The sequence below is a fragment of the Crocodylus siamensis genome, chromosome 4 (genome assembly GCF_052110815.1).
Source record: "Crocodylus siamensis isolate JL-2025a chromosome 4, ASM5211081v1, whole genome shotgun sequence".
Lineage (NCBI taxonomy): Eukaryota > Metazoa > Chordata > Crocodylia > Crocodylidae > Crocodylus > Crocodylus siamensis.
The window spans coordinates 199813428-199833101 of NC_143398.1; the positions used below are offsets into that span (position 1 = coordinate 199813428).

Below are 19674 nucleotides of genomic sequence, written 5' to 3' on the forward strand. Positions count from 1 at the left end.
CGTCACGATGACTCAGAGACTCCAAAGTGGATATAATTTATTGCTTTTCCACTTTTCTTAGCCAAACCCTGCTAGTGCTAGGGGAAGACAAAATATTTTAATAACATTAACACCTATAGAATAAATGTTAGTACAGGTTAAAGTGCATATGCATAACATCACCATCATCAGTACAATGTAAGTTGAAAATAAATTAGAGAAATGAGAATGTGTGATCCAACATTGTGCTGGGTAGGAATAGTTTGTATTGTATCAATATTCATTCCCTGTACAGGTGCATACCACTTACTTATTTGTTAGGCACCAGATGAATGCATGAAATGTACCATGTTGTAGGTTAAATGCAAACAATTCTGGCCTGATCCAAAGCCTCTGAAATCAAAGGGCCTTGTATCAGGATCTAAACAGTTATTTAAGGTTTAATTTACATTTGAAACTGGCAAACATTTTTAGTAGAAATGAGCCAAAATCAAAACCTTAGATCCAGACAGGCCCAAGCTTTGAGAAAATTCAAGTTCAGGTCTGAATTTTATGTCTCAGAGTTTCTATTTCTACTTTTAATGTTTACTTCTTCAATCTATATGTAAAAGTCTTGTTGTAAATGTCAGTTTTGTATGCTGTGACTTGGGCCAGGGGTACTAAAATAAAAAATATTATGTGAGAAACACAGAGGTAAATTATACTGATAAAATCTGGAATAACTCTTGCTTTCAAAAAAGTTACTCCAGAGTTTCTGGTGCAACTAAGATCAGGAATGACCCTGTGTCTTCTAGAATTAATACTTAAGCAGCAAATAAGAAATGTATTATTTCATTGTCAAGTTAAATGTCTTTTTTTCATTCTTATGAACAAGGTATGTTAAAAAGATACAAAATCAATATTTGTAATCGACGTATTTGAATATCACTACATATGATTTGTTTCTGAAATAAATACATAAACTATTTAAATTAATTGTCACTTGTACTTTATTAGTGACATGTGTAGGTAAAGTATTAAAAGCAACTTTTATAGATTTCCTGCATAGCTTACCATCCTGGAACACACCAAATACATCAGTTCTAGTGTCATGCTTTATGCAAAACCTCTCAGACATTTCACTGAGATTCCTCGGTACAGCCTTTGTTAGGCCCAGCCCTGCCACCTGTCCTCCTATTAGCTGACACCTTACTGTGGAAACTGTCCCAGCAGTTTCAATAGGTCTCCGGTGCAGCAAGGTAGTAGTCAAGGACAGTTTCTGGTGAATTTTTAGCCCATCACTCTTTCCCTGTGGGGAGAAGAAGGGGAAAAAAGCATTGTATCTAAAAGATGAGTGCCCAAAAGACAATTGGAATGAATCTGATATAGTTTTTATGCTGGTTTTTTTTTTTTTGCTTCTGTTAGAGTGCAACAAAATGTTACTTTGTTAGACCTTCTTAGCTTTAAAACCTGCAACTGCAAATATGTTGTCAGAAAACATGGGAGACATTTTAAATATTTCCCAGATTATTCTAGGAACAAATACTGCAGGCCTTATCAGACAAAATTGAATGGATGTTTTGCCTAATAAAGACTGCAAGATTTAGTGCTCAAGCTCTTTTCTTGTTGACACTGTTCCTGGATAATTTGAAATGTCTATTGAAGAACTAGAAATAACCCAGGTAAATTACTTCTCTGTAAGGAAGACTCTTTTGCAACCTCTTGTGGCAGTGATCTAGGCCAGGTACAGACATTACAGTTTTACCTGTGTAAGTGATCAGAAACTGGTCTATACCCATAACAGAACAGAAGCTTGGCACACAGAAACAGTCTATACCCATAACAGAAGTTCACCACACATAGACTGGTTTAAAAATAGCAGAACCCAGTCTAAGAGTTGCCCCCCCACACCCTCCCCACACACACACACCAAAGGGTGAATGTGCATTCTGTTCACTACTGATCTAAACTGTGCTGCGTACAGAAAACTGCATAAGTTAAACTGATTCTGCCTCACACTTTCTGAATGTCTGTAGCTAGCCCTAGAGGACAATTGGCACCATAGGTGACTGGTAGAGAGGCATGGGGGGGGCACATGTCCCCCCTAACAGGGCTGTCCCCAATGCTTCCAGCAGCATCTGTGGGTGCTCACCAGCTCCATCCCCACCACCAATGCCGATGCCAGTTTCTGCAGGTACCCCTCCTCCCACCCCGACTCAGGAGGTACCAGTCGCCCATGACTGGCACTTCCATCAAGATCTTCCCTTTGTTTTTTTACCATTAAATACAAATTTGTTACATTAAAAAAGAAGGATCTTTCTTAAATCCAAAAATCCAGAATGCTAAGAATTAAGGCTTTTATTCTTATGGAAAACCTTCTGCCCAGATAATCCTGATCCTTAGCATCATTCTTTTATTTAATCCTCTGCATAATCTAGCTAATCCTAGCACAGTGAGTCCTAACAAGTTCCCACATAAATTGAGATGGATGTAATCTTTACCTCTGACTTCTTGGTAGTGCTGTAGATTTAAATCATGCCCTCATCTTTGCTCCTGTGTAGTTGTATCTGTGAATTTGTGCGTATGAACTGTGCATATAAACTGTGTGTATAAACTGTGTGAGGTTATTCTATTGGTTGAAATGTACAAATGTCACTATTCTGGTTTGTTTGGGTAAATTAATTTTCACAAAATACTGAATCATATGGTGCCCTCAGTTTTTACCATTGATTCAGAAAGGAAATTGCCTTTATAAAACCCAAAGCATGATATGGCTCTCTATTTGGTGCAATTCCAAAGGATTTCCAGTTCTTTGGGAATTGCTTTGCAGTGCTGAGAAGACAGCCACACTGGCAGAGAGCCATTTCTTGCTATTCTCTGGTAGTTACTAAATACAGCTTTCTGACTAAGCATTTTAGTAAAATGAAATAATTTTTTCCCATACAGACTTTTCTAGCTCTCTTGTTGTGTCTGCTGAGGAAGAAAGAAGGAAAAGTTACAGCAGCGGCCTTCAATTGTCTGATAGTGATAAAACACTTGAACTTCTGCCTGAACAAACCGTTTATTCCAGCAAATTAAAGGTGGAAACAGAGGAGGGCAGTGTCCCAGTTTTCCTCAAACACGTTTCCAGTGTTGAAGTCAGGCAGGGGGATGTAGCTAGGCTCTCGGTTGTTGTTACTGGCAGTCCTAAACCTAAAGTTGAGTGGTTTTTCGGTGGAGTAAAGTTAATGTCTTCCACGGACTATACATTTGTATTCGAAGGCAATGATTATAGTCTGATCATTCCCTATGCAAGAGCTGCAGACCAGGGAGAATACACTTGCACTGCGAGCAATAGGTGCGGGGAGACTGCCTGTAGTGCCTATCTTAAGGTAGAGCCAAAAGAGGCTGGAGAAGTCAGCGGGAAATGGGAGGTAGGGAGAGGCGTGGGGCCCTTCCCCCCCTGTTTTGTGAAGGAACCGGAATCCGCGGAGTGCGCTCGGGGGCTGGCTGCGGTGTTTGAATACTCCGTGCGGGGAGAGCCCGCCCCGCAGGTTCGATGGTTCAGGGGAAACCGGCAGATTTTCCCCAGCGGGTCTCACACTGTGCTCCACCACGCGGACGGCTCCGGGTCGCTGACGGTCCGCGAGTGTCAGGGAGAGGATGCGGGGCTGTATACGTGCCAGGCCTGGAGCCCGCTGGGGGAAGCCGCTTGCTCAGCAGAATTGCGCGTGGTGCGGGATGCCCCCGGGGCGCACCCGTGCGCGCAGCCCGGCGTGGCGGCCGGGGCGCGGGGCGAGGCTGGCGGGGCCTCGCTGGCGGTCTCTTACGCGGCAGCTACGACGATTTTAACCCCCCGAACAGCCAGGGTCGAGTCCCCGAGGTTGGAAGAAAGCGCGGACGTCCCCCCGCTGGCGGAAGAGAGGGCGCTTCCCACGAGCCAGCCGCTTCTGCCGGCGGCTTTCGCTGCGGCCGAGGTCCGGGAGCAGTCGGGCCTCTTGGAGCAGCGCCTGGAGCCCATTGCCAGCCCGCCGCCGGGACTCCGCGGGGCGCCTGTCGTCGGCGAGCCCGGCGAGGAGCGGCCCCGCGCAGAGGAGCAGCCCGCCGTCGCCGAAGAGGAGCGCGCCGGGAGGTCCCAAGCGGCGACGCCGGCCCGCGAGCCCCGGCCGCTGCTGCACACCCCCGGCGTGGCGGACCTCCGCGAGCTGCCGAGAGAAAGCGCCGGGCCGCTCCCGGCGCGGGACCGAGGGCTCGCGGCGCGGGAGCGGGAGCCGGGGGACGCCTTCCCCGCCGCCCTGGCTGCCGAGCAGCGGGAGATCCGCGACGCGCGCACCGAGCCCCTGGGAGCCCTCCACGCCGCCGCGGAGGCCGGCCGGGCGCGGGAGCCAGGCGCCGAGCTCCGCCGGCCCCTCAGCGCCCGCCCGCGCTGGCTGCTGAAGGAGGCCGCCCTGCACGCGCCGTCGCTGGAGCCGCAGGCCGCCGCCGAGCTGCTGCAGGGCCGGCCCGCGGCCGCCGCTGCGGTGACGGAGGAGGCGCTGCGGGTCCAGGCCGAGCGCGCGGGGCGGCTGGAGGCGCGGGGCGGCGGCGGCGCGGAGGCGCGGCAGGAAGGCGAGCAGCCCTGGACGGCCGCGGTGGTGCGGCCGGCGGCGGCGCTGCCCAGCGAGGGGCGCTTTGAGGTGGCGACGCCCGCGGAGGAGCACGCGGAGGCCCGGCGCAGCCCGGCGCTGCTGCGATGCGCGCTGGCGCAGGGCCAGACCCCCGTGAGCCCGGAGGCCGCCGACCCGCTGCCCGAGCCGGCCGAGCCGACGAGCGCCGCAGCGGGCACGGAGCCGCCCCCCGCCCTGCTGCTGCCCAGCGCGCAGCTGGAGCAGGCGCTGCCCAAGGAGGGGCTCCTGGCCCGCGGCGACCCCGCGCCCGCCGCGCCCGCCGCGCAGCGGGTGCACAGGGTGCTGGCGCGGGCCGCCGCCACGGAGGAGCGGGCCGTGCTGCGGGCCGAGGCGCTGGGCCGGCTGCGGGGCGGCGCGGAGGCTGCGCTGGCCCGGGCGGGCGTCGAGCCGCGCCCGCCGCCCTGCCCGCTGGCCACGGCCGAGGCGCAGGCGCTGCGCAAGGAGCGCGCCCTGGAGGCAGCCGAGGAGGCGCAGCGGGCGGCCGCGGGGCAAGAGGCGGCCCGCGCCGCGCTGCAGCTGCCCGGCGTGGCGGAGCGCTGGGCGCTGGCGGAGGCGCACGCCGAGGCGCTGGCGGGGGCTGCGCCGCAGCGCGCCCGGGCGGGAGCCGCGGCCCGAGTGCCCTGGCAGGCGGCGGGCACCGAGGCGCCGGGCGCCGGGCTGGAGAGCGCCCCCGCGCTGGGCGCGGCCGAGCAGGACTCTGCGGCCCGCATCCGGGAGGGGCAGGCGGTGCGGCTCCCCTTGGCGCTGCACGAGCCGCGGGCCCTGCGGGAGGAGCACGCCGCCCCGCTCCGCCGCCCGCCCGCTCGCACCGCCGCGCCCGGGACGCCCCGCGCGGAGCCCGCGAGCGCGGCCGAGGTGCAGCGCAGCCCGCTGCTCGCCAAGGAGCGCCCGCTCGCGGCCCGCGGGCCGCCCCGCGCCCGTCGCCTGGCCCCGCGGCTTCAGGCCGCGGCCGCGCTCAGCGCCGCGCTCAACAGCGAGCCCCGCATCTGCTCGTGCGAGCGGGCGGCGGGCGGCGCCGGCGGGGAGGCGGGCGCCGCCAGGGTCAGCGAGGAGGCGAAGCCCGCCCTGGCCGCCTGCCTGGTCCGCGCCCGGCTGGGAGACACGGCGGCGGCCCGGGACACAGACGAGCCCGGCGCTTTGGCCCCCGTCCCACGGCACCAGGCGGCCTCCGCCCGTTCCCCTGCCCTGGTCCTGGCAGCGCCGGCCGTCAGCGCCGGCCCGGCGCAGCTAGAGCCCGCGGGGAGCCTCCCCGCGGCGCTGGAGCCTCAGCGGGCTCGAGGCGCCGTGGAGACAGCGGCGGAGCTGGAGGAGCCCCGGGCTGCCCGCGCCGCCCCGGCCGCCGCTATCGCGAGGCGCATCCCCGACGTGGGCGCGGGCGCACTCACCGCGCACCTGGCCGCCGCCGCCGCCGCCCCGCTGGAAACCCCCGGCGAGACCCTGCACGTGGAGGAGCAGACGGAAGAGATTCGCGAGGAGGGCGGGGGAGAGGCCGCAGAAGCGGAGGGGCAGCTGGCAGGGGAGGCTCGCCCCGTGCTCCGCAGGGAGCTGGTGGATGTGGTTGTGGAGGAAGGCGGGAGCGTCAGGCTCGTGGCGGTCATCGCCGGGGCCAAGAAGGTGAATTGGCTTTTCCGAGGTAAAGCGGTTTATTCAGGCAAACGGTTCAAGTGCGCACGAGATCAGGACACGTACACACTAGTGATCAGCAAAGCGTGCAAGGAGGTGCACGAAGGAGAGTATGCCTGTGAGGCTCTGAATGGCGGTGGAAAAACAGCGACAGCCGCGAAACTCACAGTTGTAACAAGAGGTTGGGGATCAAATCCTGTTGCCCTCTAATACTCACTAATGCACTCGTGCCGCAGAGACCGTTTGGTCTGTATCGCCCCCGATACAGCTACGAGACCCAGGGCGACTCCCTTAATGCCATCACAGCACTAACAGCGGTTTCGCCCTTTCTCTTTCTTCTCTCGCATTCTGGAAGTTGTTCACTTTTCCCGCCCCCACCTGCGACTCCGCGTATTCCTCACCCTTTTGGCATCGCTCCGGTTCTCGCTCTTGCTTGAGCCTCACATAAGCGAGGTTCAAGCGGGCCCACGTGTCACTTTTGCCTGCCTCGGAATTTCTTAACAGCGCATGTCGTGCACCGACACATGCCCCGCGTCCACCGAGCGGCCATCGGGGCCCTGGTTTCACGCTTCTCGTCACGGCCACAGGTCTTGGGCACCGTCACCCCGTCTTAGCCCAGTCTCATGCACTTCTTCATGGCCCGCTGTTCCAGCACAACGTGGCACATACTCTATATCACATTGTGAGGCATGAGGCCGGTGCTGTCACCGCCACTGTCTTCCTCAGATCACATTCTGCGTTTGCACCCTGGTTCCTTCTGTTCAGTAAGTTTGGCACTGCTCACGGTGTGCTTTCAGTGTTTGACGGTCATTCTTTGTTTGTTATTTTTCCTTTACAGTCACTTTCCTTGGATTGCTAGTAAATCACCCCTGTAAATGTCAGTCGGTCATTTCATTAACGGCTGTTTCTCCAGAATGCCAGCGGGCGTGTATTTGAAACCTGTTGTGCTTCTGATTCCAGTTGCCCCGATCCTCAGGAGGAGGCTGGAGTCGCAGGAGGTAGCCGCTAACCACCTGGCCAAGTTCACCTGCGAGATTGAGGCGGCCCCTAACGTTAGATTCCAGTGGTTTAGAAGTGGCCGAGAAATATACGACGGGGACAAGTTTACCATTCGCACCTCGAATTACATCTCCACGCTGGAAATCCCCAGGCCGCAGGTAGTTGACTGTGGAGACTACAGCTGCAAGGCTTCCAACCAGTACGGCAGTGTGAGCTCCACTGCAGTGTTAAAGGTGTCTGGTAAGTGCGGTGCTTTCATCTGATCTCCTGTCATTGTGAACACCGCGATACTTCCACATGGTTTTCTTTGTTGTGTTTTTGAATGACTTGTCTGACGCCACGCGGATCCAAACAGGTGCAACGGCCGAAGAGGACAGGACTTTGCGAGTGCCGGGCTCAGGTGTTTTCTGCACCCAGAGGAGGAAACAACTGGCAGCCGGGTGCCACGCGGGGAATGGGCCGGGCAGGGCTACATCCACTCGAAACAGATACTGTGTTTATTTCAATGGAGGGATTCTTGCAGAGGGTTCATTTCACCTCCAGAAAATGCGCATCAGTGTGTTCTCCTTTATTTGGGGGGGACCTCTTTTTCCCCGGTCTCTGAGCAAGAAAAAGTGTCTTCACCTGCAAGAATAAAAGTCTGCATGATTTGTCATATATTTCATCCACCCAGGTGTGAGGGTCCAGTTCCCTTCCTCTGACAGTTGTACAAACCTTTCCCCCCGGTTACTGACTCATGTGGGAGGCTCGGTTTCATTGAACGGTCAGGCACCTTGATTAAAGGAACAATTATGGGAGCGAGCAGTTGTCTTAGGGAGCCAAGGGTACCTATCGGCCTATCTCAGGTTACTGAATATTCAATTCATACATTGAAATGCACACATTTTTAATACACCCTCTTTCCTCCTCCCGTATATTGATTGTACTGGTTGAGCGGGTTTGGGAGCATTATTCGTGTCTTTTTTTATTGCTCTGTCCTGGGTCCAATATTCCTGGTTATATCATTAACATTAGTAACTTAAGTCTACAAGTCCATACAAGTCTATAGGTACTTACCGGGTGTAACCCAGGCTTTGGATGCTACGTACCGTCCCAGAGGGGCAGATGACCTGGACTCCTTTCTTCCTAGTATCGTTTGTCCTCTTCATTGCTCACCTCTTCTTTTGGCCCGTTTGCAATGCGTGACCTCCGCTTGCGGCGCTTGGACCTGTAACTGAGCAGCCCTTTCTTTTGCAGAAGCGTTTCCTCCAACCTTTCTGACCCGACCCGAATCTATCACCACTTTCGTGGGGAAAAGCGCCCGGTTCCTGTGCACGGTGTCCGGTACCCCGGTCATCGAGGCGGTGTGGCAGAAAGACGGCGCCGCCATCGCCCCTTCCGACCATCACCGCATTTCCTCGGTCGAGAACAAACACATCCTTGAAATCTCCTCTCTGACCGTGAACGACAGGGGGGTTTACTCTTGTAAGGCCTCCAACAAGTTCGGCGCGGACACCTGCCAGGCGGAGATGGTCATTATCGACAAGCCGCATTTCATCAAGGTGCTGCAGTCCACGCAGTCCCCTGTCAACAAGAAGGTCCGCCTGGAGTGCCAGGTGGACGAAGACAGGAAGGTGACCGTCGCGTGGACAAAGGACGGTAACAAGATCCCTCCTGGCAAGGATTATAAGATTTACTTCGAGGACAAAACAGCAGCGCTGGAAATCCCGCTGGCCAAACTGAAGGACTCGGGACACTACGTGTGCACCGCCTCCAACGAGGCGGGCAGCAGCTCCTCCTCCGCTACGGTAGCAGTCAGAGGTAAGGCCGGGGCCGGATTAAGGCACATGCCTAGGGCCCTAAGTGAAGAAGGGGCCCAGTTGTGCTTATTTTACATATTATAATTATTGAGTGAAAAAAGTAATATAAATATACAGTATTACCTCGGAGCTCAGGAGTTTGTTTGCCTAGGGCCCACTAAAGGGTGAATCTGGCCCTGGGTAAGACCAGGTTTCATCCGCTCTTGGCTTTCTTCTTCTCCCTGGGGAGGGGAGGATTGAGGAGGGGGGCCTGCTCTTCCAAGCCGGTGAAAAAAAGAAACCTCACTTTCCTGTCTTCATCGTCCCTCCCGTGTCTGCTGTCCAGTCGTTCCCAGTTTCCGATGTCCTCTCTGCCACCTGAAGATGTCTTCTTTTTTTCCCACCCGGTTTTTGCCTGGTGGTGGGGTTTATTTCCTGGAAGATCTCATTAAGGAACGTGATCTTGGGGCTGGGCCTCGGCTGGGCTCGGGGCCCGGCTCCTCGGAAAGCGCTGGTTTGTTAGGCGCCGACTCACTCTTCCAGGGCTCCCTGCTGCAAGTTTCTTTTCTTTTTTGACATCTTCAGAGCCCCCAACCTTCGTGAAGAAGGCGGATCCGTCTTACCTGCTGACACCGGGCGACTCGGCTCGCCTTCAGTGCAAAATCAAAGGCTCTCCTGACATCCAAGTGACCTGGTTCAAGAACAACAAAGAGATCCGGGAGAGCAACAAGCACAACATGTCCTTCGTGAACTTTGTGGCCGTGCTAGACATTTCCGACATGAAAGTTGAGGATAGTGGAAGTTACTCGTGCGAAATAGCTAATGATGTCGGCAGCGATAGCTGCAGTACTGAGATAGTTGTCAAAGGTTTGTGCTCACGGTCACTGGCCTTTTTATTCGGGAGAGGTGGTTTTCTCTTTGGGGCCCGGGAACTAATTCTTTCTTTCCTCGTGCCTTAATGCTTTGTAGAAGCTCCAACTTTCATCAAAACCCTCGAGCCAGCCGAGATCGTGAAAGGAACAAATGCCATTCTTCAGTGCGAGGTGGCTGGCACCGGCCCTTTCGAAATCGGCTGGTTCAAAGACAAGAAGCAGATCCGCAGTAGTAAAAAATACAGGCTGACCTCTCAGAAGTCTGTGATTTCTCTGGAGGTTTCCTCATTTAATAGCGCGGATGTTGGTGAATACGAGTGTTCAGTAGCCAACGAAGTTGGGAAATGCATATGCAGTGCCACATTCATACTGAAAGGTCAGTGAGCCAAAGACAACTCTTTTGCCGCATTGTGGAAACAAATGACTTAAAAAAATCTTAAGAAAATCTTATTTCTTAAAAAAAGAGAAAAAGTGTCGGGTTTATCGTCTTTCTTGCTGCTCTTTAGTGTGTTATAATGTCCTGCCTGTATCTTTGGTAGCTAAGTCCAGTGCAACCTCCAAGGCAAGCAACGGTGTCCCTGCCCCACCCCCCGTGGGTGCTGCCGAGTGATGCATTCACTGCAGCGCGATCCTCCTTCTCCCTCCTGCCCGTAGATAACTTAAGTAGTGCACCAATGCTGTCCATTGGACAAGGGGATTTTAACAAATAACGCGTGATGTGCAGTATCCGGGGGCTCAGGACAATGCACTTACTAATCGGTGAGTTTTTCTCTTTTGAACCAGAACCACCCTCTTTTGTTAAGAAAATCGAAAACGTGACTGCCCTGGTGGGAGACACGGTTACCTTACAAGCCGTTGTCAAAGGGTCAGCTCCCATTTCTGTCACATGGATGAAGGGAAAAGACATTATTAAAGACGATCACAAAGTCAAAGTGACCTTTGAGCATGGCCTTGCAACGTTGCAGATCGCTGGTGTCCAGCTTAGCGCGGGGGGCAAGTACACGTGCGTGGCCGAGAACGATGCGGGAAGTCAAACGTGCTTCGGAGAGCTGGCAGTGAAAGGTCAGTGCAGGGCACGCTGGCTTCCCGGAGACTTCGGCAGAGCAGGGGAAGTGGCTCCGAGTTGTCCTTAATGCCAAGTCTTTGATTCTGTTGTAGAGCCCGCCAAAATTATTGAGAAAGCAGAAGTGATTGAGGTGACCGCGGGAGACCCAGTCATTCTGGAGTACACTGTGGCAGGCACGCCCGAGTTAAAAACCAAGTGGTTCAAAGACGGCAGGCCGCTGGCTGCCAGCAAAAAGTTCAGGATCAGTTTTAAAAATAACGTTGCCCAGCTAAAGTTTTACGCCGCCGAGATCCAGGATAGCGGCGAGTACACCTTTGAGATCTCTAACGACGTTGGGCTCAGCGCCTGCACCACCAGCTTTACCGTCTTAGGTTGGTATCTTGTCTTTGCGAAGCCCCGCCTTGCGGCCCTACACAGCAGGTCAGCCCTGGGTTCCCTCTTTTTCACGCGGTTGGTTTCTTGTCTTTGCTCTGCACCCGACAGATCGCACCCTCCCTCCCTTCTTTACCAAACCCCTGCGGAACGTGGACAGCATCGTCAGCGGCTCCTGCCGCCTGGACTGCAAGGTCGCGGGCTCCCTCCCCATGACGGTGTCCTGGTTTAAGCGCGACACCGAGATCAAGACCAGCGCCAAGTACACGGTGCACTTTGCGGAAGGCTCAGCCTCTCTGGAGATAAAACACCTAGACACGAACGATGCAGGGCTTTATACTTGCAGGGCAACCAACTCCGCGGGCGTGAAAGAGAGCAGTAGCACATTGTTTGTGAAAGGTTTGGCATACCGCCTTCTTGCATTTCCCTTTGCATGATGTAACCATTGCTTCTTCCCCGCCAGGGCAGCCAACTCGTCCTCACTCTTTTGTGATTCTTTTCGACGCCGTTTAGAGCCGCCCAGCTTCGTAGTAGAGCCGGAGTCTCAGGAAATAGTGCCGGGATCCACGGTGCGGTTGAAGAGCACCTTCAAAGGGACGACGCCGCTCACAATCAAGTGGTTTAAGGGTGACACGGAGCTGGAGATCGGCGGGGCCTGCTTTATCTTGACAGAGCCGCTGGCCAGCTACCTGGAGCTGTACGCGGTCAAACCCGCCGACTCCGGGGAATATATTTGCAAAGCCAGCAACGTGGCTGGTTCCGTGGCGCGCAGTGCAAACTTGTTCGTGAAAGGTTTGCGTCTCTTTCCTTCCTTTCTCCCCCCCCAGCTATCAGTGGCCCTGCACCGGGGCCCGGGGGAGGCAGCCCGTCTCGCGGGAATCCCCCGCACCTCCCCCCCACACTCCTCCTCTGTCTTTGCTCTTACGCCTCTCTTCAATCCCCAGAGCCCGCTGCCTTCGCGGACAGGCTCGAGCCGTCCCAACTGTTAAAGAAAGGCGATTACGCGCAGCTGGCCTGTAAAGTGACTGGGTCCCCTGAGATCAAAATCACATGGTTCAAGAATGACAGGGAAATTAAAGAGAGCGACAAATACAAAATGTCTTTCTCCAAGTCCATGGCGATTCTTAAACTTATGGATGTCGCCATTGAAGACAGTGGGGAATATCTCTGTGAGGCAAGAAATGATGCTGGCAAGGACACTTGCAGCAGTATTGTCACAGTCAAAGGTTTGTGCTAGATCCCCTGTCCCCGATCCCCTTCAGTTTTGCAACATTAAAAGATCCCAAGGCAAACGAACCTCTCTCCCCTGCACTACAGAGTCCCCTTACTTTAGCAAGGAGTTTGAGCCCATGGAGGTACTAAAAGACTCGGATGTTGTGCTGGAGTGCGAAGTGCTGGGTACTCCTCCCTTTGAGGTGTTCTGGGTGAAGGACGATAAACCGGTGAGAAGCAGTAAGAAGCACAGGATTACCGCCGAGAAATCCTTGATCAGCCTGCACATTTTCAGATTTGATTCTTCAGACGCTGGTGAATATCAGTGCAGGGTGACAAATGACGTCGGGACCTGCTTCTGTAGCTCTGAGGTGGCCCTAAAAGGTTAGTCCCTTTGGCATGACACCATCGGGCGTGTCCTCCGCGGCGGACATGTCCTAAACAGAGTCTGTTTCCCCCACCAGAACCTCCGCAGTTTGTGAAGAGAATTGAAAACATTAGCTCCCTCCGAGGAGGCACAGTGGTGTTTCAGGCTGCCATTAAAGGCTCCTTGCCCATCACTGTCTCCTGGCTGAAAGATAATGATGAAGTCGTTGAGGACAACAACGTGAAAATGACCTTTGTGAACAACGTAGCCACTCTCTTGATCAGGTCTATTGAACTGAAGCATGACGGGAAATACTTCTGTCAGGCTAAAAACGATGCAGGCATTCAGAGATGCTCTGCTTTGCTCACAGTGAAAGGTTAGTTTAACACGAGGTGCTTGCAAAGTTACCGAGCAATAGCCTTTTCCTTTGAGCCCTGGCCACCCGCGGGCATGCACCTAACCTGCTGTATCTCCCTGTACCTACCGCAGAACCTGCAACTATCGTTGAAAAGGCTGTGTCCATAGACGTTACCGAGGGCGACCCCGCCACCTTGCAGTGTAAATTTTCAGGAACTAAAAACATCACAGTCAAATGGTACAAAGGCGGCAAGGAGCTGACTTTGGGCCCGAAATACAAAATCAGTGTTACAGACACAGTGTCCGTCCTGAAGGTTGTGCACGCGGAAAAGAAGGACAGCGGGGAGTACACTTTCGAGGTTCACAACGATGTCGGGAGCAGCAGCTGTACAGCTAGCATTAGTGTGCTAGGTGTGTATCGTGCTTCTCCTGCTAGTGACCTTATGGTCCTGCTTGCTCTTTCTTTTTCTGAAACCAGACCTGGCACTCGGGCAGTTTAATCTAACCCGTTGTTTCGTTTGGTTTTGTTTCTTTTTTTAACTCTCGGCTAGATCTTATCATACCGCCTAAATTCACAAAAAAGCTTAAGAAAATGGACAGCATTAAAGGGTCCTTCGTCCACTTGGAGTGTATAGTGTCTGGGTCACATCCGATAAGTATCCAGTGGTACAAGGATGGCCAGGAGATCACGGCAAGCGAGAAGCACAAATATTCTTTCATTGATAACACCGCTTTCCTGGAGGTCAGTCAGCTGGAAGGAACTGACAGTGGGTCTTACACCTGCGAGGCCACAAATAAAGCAGGAAGTAATCAGTGCAGTGGATACTTAACAGTCAAAGGTTTGAGCGGCTTACTCTTTGGCGGGTACTAAGCGTTTCCTTGGCCTTTTCGGAGTTCTTTGATCCTAAAGCGATTCTCCCCCATCCCTCCCTCTCCTCCATTTTTCTGTCCGTTATAGAACCACCTTATTTCGTGGAAAAGCCCCAGTCACAAGACGTGGTGCCCAACGCTAGAGTGCAGTTCAAAGCGCTTGTGAAAGGCACCGTTCCTATGCAGATCAAGTGGTTTAAAGAGAGCAAAGAGCTTCTTTCAGGGGCCACTCGCTCTGTCTGGAAGGATGACACCTCCAGTGTGCTCGAGCTGTTTTCAGCCAAGACTTCGGATTCAGGGACCTACACCTGCCAGATAAGCAACGACGTGGGTACAGCGACTTGCAAAGCCAATCTCTTTGTGAAAGGTGTGTGCTCTTATTTCATTTCCCGCACGGTTCTTTGAGTAGCTGTGCTACCTTTTATTACACCGTCGGAGTAGTTGGGGGCAAGCTTTCGGGCGCAATCACCGTTCTTCAGACACAGGGAGCCTCTGCTGCTCTGAGACTCCAAGAAAATGTCATCTCGTGTCGTGGGTTTCTCTCGTTACTGGGAACGATGGTTTATTTCTGAGGTGCGACTCGAGTGAGTCAAGCCTTCCATTTTTCTTCTTCTTTTGCTCGCGTCCAGAGCCCCCCAGGTTTATTCAGACGCCAAGTCCTGTCGTGGCTTTGAGGAAAGGGAAGTCCACCACTTTCGAGTGCCAAGTATCAGGCACGCCCGAAATCCACGTGACCTGGTACGTTGATGGCAACGAAGTGACCGACCGCGCCAAGTATGGCATCTCTTTCGTGGACGGCTTTGCCGTTTGCAAAGTGACCGATGCCACAGTGGAGGATAGCGGCACGTACGTGTGCGAGGCGCACAACGACGCGGGTAGCGAGAGCTGCAGCGTTGAGCTGAAAGTGAAAGGTCAGTTCTCAGCAGGGTTTTGGTTGCCTTTTTTGGTGCCGAGCTGCAGTTCGGCTCTTCTTTTTTTGGCCCCGCTCCGTATTAAGCTGCTGCCCTTCCTCCCTCCTGTGCGCTCCTTGCTGCAGAACCCCCCACCTTCATCCGGGAGCTGAGACCCGTGGACGTCGTGAAAGGCCTTGACGCCTCGCTGGACTGCGAGGTCGCGGGCACCCCGCCTTTCGAAGTGACCTGGCTGAAAAACAACAAGGAGATTTACAGCAGCAAAAAGTATGCCATGAGTGCCCAGGAGGCAGTGTTTGCCCTTAACGTCACCAACTGCGATGTCTCGGACGCTGGCGAATACCAGTGCGTTATTTCCAACGACGGAGGCAGCTGCTCCTGCAGCACCAGAGTAGGTTTGAAAGGTCAGTTCAGGGACACCGATGGGAAACCCCGCTCCAAACGCTCCACTTCTTTACTGAGTTAAAAACGATTAAACGGTAACTCCCCTTCCCCGGCTTCTTTTTTATTGTTTTAACCCACAGAGCCACCCTCCTTCGTAAAAAAGCTGCAGAATGTCACCACCGTGCTGAAAAGCTCGGCGGAGCTTCAGTGCGTGGTCGCAGGGGCTCATCCTTTGTCCGTGTCGTGGATAAAGGATGAGAAAATCATCGAGGAGGACAAGAACTTCCGCGTGACATTCGTGAACAATGTGGCCACGCTGCAGATCAGAAGCGTGGACATCAGTCACCGCGGGAGGTACACGTGTCAGGCCAGGAACGAGTCAGGCGTGGAGAAGTGCTTCGGCTTGCTCTTTGTGCAAGGTTTGTAAGCCCTGCGGTTTCGAGACGATGCTGTAGCTCGGCTTTAAAAGACACCCGCCCGCCACTCTGGGGAACTTTAACGCATTTGCACTTTAATTCTTACTGCAGAACCCGCCCAGATCATAGAAAAGGCTAAATCGGTTAAAGTGACTGAAAGAGACCCAGTGACCTTGGAGTGCACTGTGGCCGGCACACCAGAACTTCGAGTGAAATGGTATAAAGATGGCAAACAGCTTCTGCCCAGTAGATATTATACAATGAGCTTTGAAAATAACGTGGCCAGTTTCAGGATTGAACCGGTGATGAAAGAGGACAGTGGCACCTACTCCTTTAAGGTTGAGAATGATTTTGGCAGCAGCACCTGCGAGGCTGTTTTGTCAGTGCTAGGTTTGTATTTCCTTTAACCAAAATTGCTTTCTTTGTGGAAAAAAAAAAAGACGTGTCTGCAAAGGGAGCACGGGAAGCTGACTGATGTGTTTTGCCATTCTTGTTGGGCAGATCAATCAATCCCTCCGTCGTTTACTAAAAAATTAACGAAAAAAGATAACGTTGTGGGATCATCAGTCCACATGGAGTGCAAAGTTTCCGGCTCACTCCCCATTGCTGCCAAGTGGTACAAGGATGGGAAGGAGATAACTGATAGCGCAAAACACCGAAGCCAGTGCCACGAGAATACAGTGTCGCTGGAAATTGTTAATCTGGAGCTGGAGGACACCGCCAATTACACGTGCAGCGTGTCTAACGTGGCGGGCAGCGACTCCTGCAGTGCGGTCCTGACCGTGAAAGGTTTGAAACTCTTTACAGCTTCTTCTTAGTTAACCAAGCGGCTGGGGAAATACGTAAATCTTTAACAACTAATTACAATCTTCAAGTCTTTGAATAATAGCATATTTTCTTTCTCCGCGGTTTCCTTTTCTTTATGAACTGCTCGACACTTTTACTTTCTTCGATTGCTTTCTTTGCTTCATCTTCAGCCGTCTCCTCTGCAAAGGATTTAACTAAATCTGTTTTTTTCCCTTTAAAAAAATATAGAGCCACCAAGCTTCCTAGTAAAACCCGCGAGCCAGCAAGCCATCCCCGACTCCGTGGTGGAATTTAAAGCTGTGCTGAAAGGGACGCCGCCGTTTACGATAAAATGGTTTAAAGAAGACTTGGAACTTGTACCCGGCCCTAATTGTTTCCTTGGGGTAGAAGGGTCAACGGGTTTCTTAAACCTGTACTCAGTGGATGTTACAAAGAGTGGCCACTATACTTGCCATGTCTCCAATGACGTTGGTAGTGATTCTTGCGCGACAACTCTGATGGTAACAGGTGTGCAGACGTTCCCGTCTTGTGTTCCTCCCTTTTGTCAGTCTTTGATCAAGCCCAACTCATTTCTTGTAAATGTTTCCAAGCGAATTCTTTTGCTGTGCTCCTAATTGTGGAGACTCTTAAGCCCTGCCGTACCTTTCAGCCGTACCTACATTTCTTTAATTTGTTCTCCCCCCTCTCGATATTAATTCAGAAATCCCCGCATTGCCACCTTCTTTATCTCCATTTCTCTTTGGTTTCATAGAACCCCCCAAGTTTGTCAAGAAATTAGAAGCGTCAAAAGTAGTAAAGCAGGGTGACTCCGCCCGGCTTGAATGCAAAATAAGCGGCTCTCCAGAGATCAAAGTGGTGTGGTTCCGAAATGACCACGAGATTATTGCCAGTGAAAAATTCAGGATGTCATTCATTGACTCCGTGGCGGTGATTGAAATGAACCATCTCAGCACTGAAGACAGTGGCGATTACATATGTGAAGCTCACAATCCTGCTGGCAAAGCAAGCTGCAGCACCAAAGTTGTGGTGAAAGGTTAGCAGTCGCTCTTTCCTGTGATTAGTTTATTCTTATTATTCATTATTTTAATCGATCAATCCATTAATTTTTCGGATCTCTCAGACATATGTGCTGCTTATTTTTTAATTCGGGGCTATCTTTCTTCCCCTCCCCCCGCCCCTTAAGCCACTCTGCCCAGTGGCCTCCCAGGTTACTAAGAAGGTTTTTCTAATTTAATTCATCCTTACTGGATGAGGAGGCTTTTCCTAAAGCTTGAGCTATGATATTTTTGACAGTGCTCCTGGGACCTGCTGCCTCATGGAGCTGAATCATACAATCATAGGAAATTAGGGTTGGAAGGGACCTCAGGAGGTCATCTGGTCCACCCCCCCTGCTCAAAGCAGGACCATCCCCAACTAGATCATCCCAGCCAGGGGTCTGGCAGGCCGGGCCTTAAGGACCTCCAAGGATGGAGGTTCCACCCCCTCTCTAGGTATCTTGTTCCAGTGCTTCACCACCCTCCTAGTGAGAAAGTGTTTTTCTAATATCCAACCCAATCGCTGGGCATAATAACATAAATCCGGTCACTTATGGTTTTGCACTGCTTGATGTGCAAATGGGAGTCACTCTTAGTCTGCTGCGGAGCTGATCCCGCTGCAAGGCTTCGCTGTGAACACTGGGGCTGTCTTGCTCCGTCATGTCCAGAACAGGCAGAGGCGCCGGGAAAGCCCACGGGTTTCCCTCCTCGCTTTGCTGCAAGCACAGTCTCTAGGTGTTTGTTTGCGCTGGGACCGAGCCGGATGCCGACTGCTTTCTTTCCCCTGTAGAGCCCCCCGTTTTCAGCAGGAAGCCCTCTCCAGTAGACTCGCTCAAAGGGGCTGAGGTTAGTCTCGAATGTGAGATTTCTGGGACGCCGCCCTTCGATGTCACCTGGTACAAAGACAGGCGACAAATCCGCACTAGTAAAAAGTACAAGGTTACAGCCAAGAATTACAACGCCAGCGTGCACATCCTGGGCGTGGAGGCTGCCGACATCGGCGAGTACCAGTGCAAGGCCCAGAACGACGTGGGCAGCGACACTTGTCTGTGCACTGTGAGGATGAAAGGTAAGCAGGAGGGCACTGCCCCGTACTGATCGCGCCCTCGGCGGGCACGGGAGAGCTTCACCTCACCAGTCCCTCTTTCCGCTTCAGAACCCCCCAAATTTGTGACGAAAATCAACAGCCTCACGGTTGTGGTCGGCGAACCGGTAGAATTGCAAGCCAAAGTGGAGGGCTCTCAACCTATTTCGGTGCAGTGGCTTAAAGACAAGGAAGACGTCATTAGAGAAAGCGAAAACACTAGGATTACATTTGTGGACAATGTTGCCACTCTGCAGCTCGCAAGTGCAGAGCCCAGCAGTGCTGGGAAGTACATCTGTCAGACCAGAAACGATGCGGGGACCCGGGAGTGCATGGCCACCCTCACAGTGCTAGGTCGGTATCTCAGCTGGGGGCGCCTGCAGTTTTTGTAAGTGAGCTGAGCTGTATTCAGGGGCTTAGGTGAAACGAGGCGTTAACTCACCGTTTTCTTTCTTTATGCTGGAGGCTGATTTCAAAAGTGATGTAAAGTGGGGGGCGGGGGGGATCTTTATCCCTCCCGCGTTGTGAGCAGAGAACAGCTTCTCAGTCATAGAAACGCAGGGCTTGGATCAGTCTGGCACTGAGAGGGAGCTCCCGGAGAAAGATCACACTGTGAAACCTCGTAGTGGAAAGTGTGCCCTCTTCCAGATAACGTTTAAACTGAGAGGATTAGCACTTTCTCAGGAAAAAACTGCCATTCCCTGGCTCAGACCGTAGGCCCATCTTGCCCAGTATCCTGTGTCGCAGTGGCAGAGAGTGGATGCTGAGAGGGGAAGTGAAAAGGGTCTGATCAGGGGTTTGTCCCACTGTTCCTCTCTAGGGCTAGTTATTTAAATGAGGATAGTGCCTAACGTTTCCTGCCACGACAGGAACCTTGCTGTGCTGTAGAAACTGAGAGCAGCAGCAGCAACAACAATA

The 19674-nt window shown here is 53.0% G+C and overlaps 1 protein-coding gene across 31 annotated transcripts in view; it reads left to right on the forward strand.

Annotated features, from left to right (window-relative positions):
* TTN (titin) overlaps positions 1-19674 on the forward strand; it is a 274597-nt gene that overhangs the window by 57677 nt on the left and 197246 nt on the right. For all 31 annotated transcript variants that reach the window (XM_090045327.1, XM_090045341.1, XM_090045330.1 and 28 more), the window contains 23 exons: positions 7188-7466; positions 8463-9026; positions 9590-9871; positions 9974-10252; positions 10660-10938; positions 11035-11313; positions 11426-11713; positions 11828-12106; positions 12259-12540; positions 12632-12910; positions 12991-13269; positions 13383-13661; positions 13802-14089; positions 14209-14487; positions 14750-15031; positions 15157-15435; positions 15556-15834; positions 15943-16221; positions 16333-16620; positions 16867-17145; positions 17390-17671; positions 18463-18741; positions 18829-19110. In XM_090045327.1, coding sequence (XP_089901453.1) covers positions 7188-7466; positions 8463-9026; positions 9590-9871; positions 9974-10252; positions 10660-10938; positions 11035-11313; positions 11426-11713; positions 11828-12106; positions 12259-12540; positions 12632-12910; positions 12991-13269; positions 13383-13661; positions 13802-14089; positions 14209-14487; positions 14750-15031; positions 15157-15435; positions 15556-15834; positions 15943-16221; positions 16333-16620; positions 16867-17145; positions 17390-17671; positions 18463-18741; positions 18829-19110 — 6744 coding nt within the window. The remainder of the gene's footprint in view (positions 1-7187; positions 7467-8462; positions 9027-9589; positions 9872-9973; positions 10253-10659; positions 10939-11034; positions 11314-11425; positions 11714-11827; positions 12107-12258; positions 12541-12631; positions 12911-12990; positions 13270-13382; positions 13662-13801; positions 14090-14208; positions 14488-14749; positions 15032-15156; positions 15436-15555; positions 15835-15942; positions 16222-16332; positions 16621-16866; positions 17146-17389; positions 17672-18462; positions 18742-18828; positions 19111-19674) is intronic.